At 39.4% G+C, this 5,141-nt stretch overlaps 1 protein-coding gene across 1 annotated transcript in view; it reads left to right on the plus strand.

The window, feature by feature from the left end:
- The window catches only part of TP63 (tumor protein p63), a 226,063-nt gene that overhangs the window by 193,215 nt on the left and 27,707 nt on the right, over window positions 1-5,141 (plus strand). The window contains exons 6-8 of the mRNA XM_019667925.1: window positions 170-285; window positions 1,283-1,392; window positions 2,058-2,194. Coding sequence (XP_019523470.1) covers window positions 170-285; window positions 1,283-1,392; window positions 2,058-2,194 — 363 coding nt within the window. The remainder of the gene's footprint in view (window positions 1-169; window positions 286-1,282; window positions 1,393-2,057; window positions 2,195-5,141) is intronic.

Genomic DNA, 5,141 nt, shown 5'->3' on the forward strand with positions numbered 1-5,141 from the left:
AGATATCTGGCAACAGAATCTGTTCCTTTTTTTTTAAGGATGTATATTTCCTCTATTAAACAAACCATTTCTTTGGCCACCAACCTTTTGTCCATGTTTTTTCTTTCTTTCTTTTTTTCTTCTCTGAAGGTAAAAAACTAACTATTTTGTCTTTCTTTTTACTCTGCAGGACAGATTGCCCCTCCTAGTCATTTGATTCGAGTAGAAGGGAACAGCCACGCCCAATATGTAGAAGACCCCATCACAGGAAGACAGAGTGTGCTGGTACCTTATGAGCCACCCCAGGTAAGAAGATAAGGACTGAGCTGAGTTGGGAGCGGATTAGACTCAGTGACACAGAGGGTTTCAAGCATCTATTTCTGTCTTAGTCATTGTTATCAAATATATAACTTTTCTGTATCTCTTCTCTTCCTCTTTCCATAGACTGCTATTCTATCCCCCTATAAACTCCTAAATTTGTACTAACTTAACTTGGTAAAATGGGTCAGTGCCCATGTTCTTATCTTAAAGGCCGGTAATAATTGGACTTGCAGTCAGGTTAATACATGACCTTATCTAGAGAATTTAACTGGCAATTGAACTGGTAGTGAATGCGCACCAGATCTGGATGTGAGTATTCTTACCACTAGCCTGCAAATGGGAGGCCCTGAGATGGATCTCTTAGCTGAAGTCTGAGTGGACATGTGGCAGATTAGAAAATCAGAATATGAGTGTAGTGTGGCCAGGGTCTTGGTTTGCTGACTCCCTGTGCTAACCCTTAACTGTGACTCTTCCTCCCTGGATTTGAGTTGCCTCTTCCATAAATGAGCGCTTTGTGACTAGATGTAGCCCCGAGGACCACTTAAGTTCCAGAGTATTATTTATGAAAGTGTACCTTCAAATTTATGTCATACTGTTTTATCCACATAGGGACAATTTCCCTGGAGCATTGCTGTTATTTTGGGTAATGTTTTCAGCTCTCCCTTTACAGTGATATTCACATAGGTGATAAACTCTGAATTGGGTGATATGAAGCAGCTTACAAATGAATAGGGTAAAAAATTATTATTTTTTTTAAAGCCTATCTCACCTAATATTGAGTCTAATGTTGCAAACATTAGCTTTAAGCTTCCCAAGAGATGAGACAAAGAAAAATCTACAATGGGTGTGAGAGCTTCTCCTCCTAGAAAAAAATCACATCACTGAATCAGAAGCGGAGTTGTTTAAATAGAAGGAAGAATTGAGAAGAAAGAATATTAGATCAAATTATTATTAATCCAGACTCTTTTTCTCCCATGTTCAGGTTGGCACAGAATTCACAACAGTCTTGTACAATTTCATGTGTAACAGCAGTTGTGTTGGAGGGATGAACCGTCGTCCAATTTTAATCATTGTTACTCTGGAAACCAGAGAGTAAGTGGCATATGCAGAATTGTCATTCTGCAAAAACCATGGACCGAGGGCAAAATGAAATTGTGTTTGCTTTATCATTACCTTTGCATGTACAGCAGAGAGCTACCCTTGATTTTGTCTTTTGTGCTTTAAATCCTTGCTGCAAACACTTACATAAAAGATCTAAGAAAGTGGAGACAAAACAAGGTGGGTAAACATAGAGGGGAAAAAAACAGAGAAGGCAAGTCACTTCATACCTGAATTCTTGACATTTAGCTGGAATAGTTTCTGATTAGACAGTGTTTGTTTTCTTGTGGCCCCCAAGGCATTTAACAGTTTCTTTGAGTAAGTCTGGGCTGCCTAAGGGGATTTTATCCGGAGACATCCACTGGCTTAACTCAAGTTTCCTTCAAAATATGTAGCTAAATACAGCTGTTAAGCTAATGGCTTAGAGGTTCTTTGCAGAACAAATGGAATGTTATTTACTAATATTGCTTGTGGCATGTAAGCACTTTTGTGTTCTGCCAAGTGCTTTTGAGTCCATTCTCAAAGCAGCCATGACTGAGCTGGTGGTGGTGGTGGTGAACTGGTGATGGCCAGCAGTGGAAATGGAAATGGAAGAACTTCAGGGGACTTTTAAAATTCCTTTAAGTTGACCCTTTCCTCCCCTCTTTTCTAATTCCTAGTGGGCAAGTCCTGGGCCGCCGCTGCTTTGAGGCCCGGATCTGTGCTTGCCCAGGGAGAGACAGGAAAGCAGATGAAGACAGCATAAGAAAGCAGCAAGTCTCGGACAGCACAAAGAATGGTGATGGTACGAAGCGCCGTAAGTAGCTGTAGTGGCCAAATGGGGTAGGGTTCAGTCTTCTCTAGATAAGGGGCTAGGGAGTGATGTTTGAGAAGCTCTATAATAAGTCCTAAGGACTCCAGGGGCAGGTATGACTTCAGGCCCCAGAGCCAGCAGGAACAGCTATGGATGGCATTGATGGAGGTGTTCAGATGGACTCCAGGTGTGGACTCCAGGTGTGCAGTACAGCTGGACAAAAGCAAATAGTCATTGTGAGGATTTCTTAGTCCAACAATTCTCAAAATGTAACTCCCAGACCAGCAGCATCAATATCATCTTAAAACTGGGTAAAAATGCAAATTCTTAATTCCAAGACTTGCTGAATCAGGAATTGGGTGTGAGGCCCAGCAATCTGTGTTTAGTAAGCCCTTCGGGTGACTCTAATGCTAACTAGTTTGAGAAGCAGTATCTTAGCCTATTGGTGTTAGTTTATCTTTCTGTTATAGAGCATTAGAGTGGAAAATACATCTAAATACCTCAGGTGTCTGTGGAAACAGTGAGATTTAAGAATATACAGATCGGGGTTTCATTGAATCTTGACATGTATGCCCTTCTTGGGGCCTTAGTTATCTTATCTATAGTAAGGCTAATGATTTGGGTCAGTTGTTTTCAAATTTGCTTTGTTAAGCAGTGAAAGCTTTTTCAAAAATGAAATATTTCATCAAATATATGGTGACGGAAGGAGAACTGACTCTGGGTGGTGAACACACAATGTGATGTATAGATGATATATTACACAATTGTACACCTGAAACCTATGCAATTTTACTAACAATTGCCACCCCAATAAACTTAAAAAATAAATAAATGAAAGAAAGGAAAGAAGGAAAGAAGGAAGGAAGGAAGGAAGGAAGGAAGGAAGGAAGGAAGGAAGGAAGGAAAGAAAGAAAGAAAGAAAGAAAGAAAGAAAGAAAGAAAGAAAGAAAGAAAGAAAGAAAGAAAGAAAGAAAGAAAGAAAGAAANCTTTTGTAAACATTGCATTTTATTTAAAGTAGAAGAATACTATTAGTTTGATTAATAAATATAACTCAGCCTTATAAGATTGCTAGCAGCCAGTGGTAAACATGCTGCTCTGAAGGCCGTAAAAGGGGGACGTTGGCTCCTTGCTCTGATTTGGCATGTAACAATATCTCCTGTTGGTTCTTTCCCTCTCGCCACCACTGGACCATCTCTGAGCAGTATTCCACTGAACTGAAGAAACTCTACTGCCAAATCGCCAAGACATGTCCCATCCAGATCAAGGTGATGACCCCTCCTCCTCAGGGTGCTGTCATCCGGGCCATGCCTGTGTACAAGAAAGCGGAGCATGTCACCGAGGTGGTGAAACGGTGCCCCAACCATGAGCTGAGCCGTGAATTCAATGAGGGTAAGGAGGAGAAGATTCTGTGGTGTTCAGCTAAGCTTCTTGACAGTAGAGATCCTGTGCAGATTTTTGCTGGGAACCCACTTACTTACCTGGTACCAACCTCTGCAATCTAATGGTAGTTTGTCTACCTCTTTGGCTGGCAGAATGAAGAATGATCAGTAAATGTGTAACTGTCACAGTGATTGAACTATTTAATGTAATATTAGTAGTTATTAGATAACCTGGACTTGCCTCTCTACTCCCTACTGCTTTCTTACCTTTTTATTTTTATTTTTTATATTTTATTTTCCTAATGAGAGAGTATAAGGGAAAATGTAGTATTTGATCATTTAGCCTGTTCAGGCAGGCTAAGGGAATCTAGCTTTAGTGCCTTTCCCATAGTGATTGTCAAGGCCTAACCAACTGGACAGATAAGAGGAAGGTACATAAACGGTGAACAATGTGAAAAAATAGAGATGGAAAGTGGGAAAAAATAAAAAGAAATGACGATAAATAATGGGCAAGAGGAGTAAATAGAAATCTGCAACATAACCTGAGGAGGGAGACAGTAAAGTGAAGGACTGGGCATTAGGGAGCAGGTGTCTTGGGACCATCTTTAAGCTCTGTATCCACGCCTGTGTTCTGAGCCTAAGATACAACAATAGCTTTACAGGAGAGCTCAATATTTCTAAGGGTTCCTGATATTTGATATTCTAAGGTCCTATTAAGGGAGTCTAAGTCAAGAGCACAGAAAAATGAAAAGAAAGGACAGGAGAACATGTTAGGATTCATCAAAGAGTGTTGAGTGTGCAGGAGGGCTGGGAGTTAGGATTTTTATATAGAAAATATATTTAAAGTAGAAAATTTGGTTAGTAGCTAGAATGTGTGAATATAGAGAATAAAATAGATGGTAGAGAAAATTAATGGAAGAAAGAGAGTGGAGAGAAATTTGAAAAGAGAAAACAGTTTAATTTCTAGTCCTTTTCTAGATGGCTTCATTATCCATACCTTCATATCATGTTTTTCACTTAGCAGTTTGCCATAAAGATTATTTCTTATAGCTAGATTGCATTATAGGTTTCCATAATTGTCCTTGATCCATCAAGGTGACATAACTGTGAATTTTTTTCTCAATATTTGATATAATAGCTTTGTCTTTTTTGGAGGGGTATAATAGAGGGTGTTTCAGAGAGTGTCTTGACGCACTTCGCTTTTTACTGTTAAGAAATGTCAGTTTTTGTGGAATGGCAATACATGGTCAAAGGTTCAGAACACCTTTATGGCTCCCAGTTGTTGGATCAGCTTCCTTCTTTTCAAACCCTGTCCAGTGTCACATTTTGTGAAATTATGCCTATACTCTTTTTAAAACTTGCTTCCCTATTCTTGTCCTCCAAAGTTGGGCTCTTTTAGCACAACACAACCAGTAAGTTTATCGTCTTTATGATCAAAGGATAGGGTCTAAAGATGAAGACCGTATGATGGAGAAAAGAATAGGCAAAGTGATAGTGATGTACTTGCCATCTGTTGCCTCTTATTTTTACTGCTCAATTTTTAGATAACATCTCTCAAGCATATTTTTTT

This window comes from Hipposideros armiger, unplaced genomic scaffold (genome assembly GCF_001890085.2).
Source record: "Hipposideros armiger isolate ML-2016 unplaced genomic scaffold, ASM189008v1 scaffold_14, whole genome shotgun sequence".
NCBI classification, from domain to species: domain Eukaryota; kingdom Metazoa; phylum Chordata; class Mammalia; order Chiroptera; family Hipposideridae; genus Hipposideros; species Hipposideros armiger.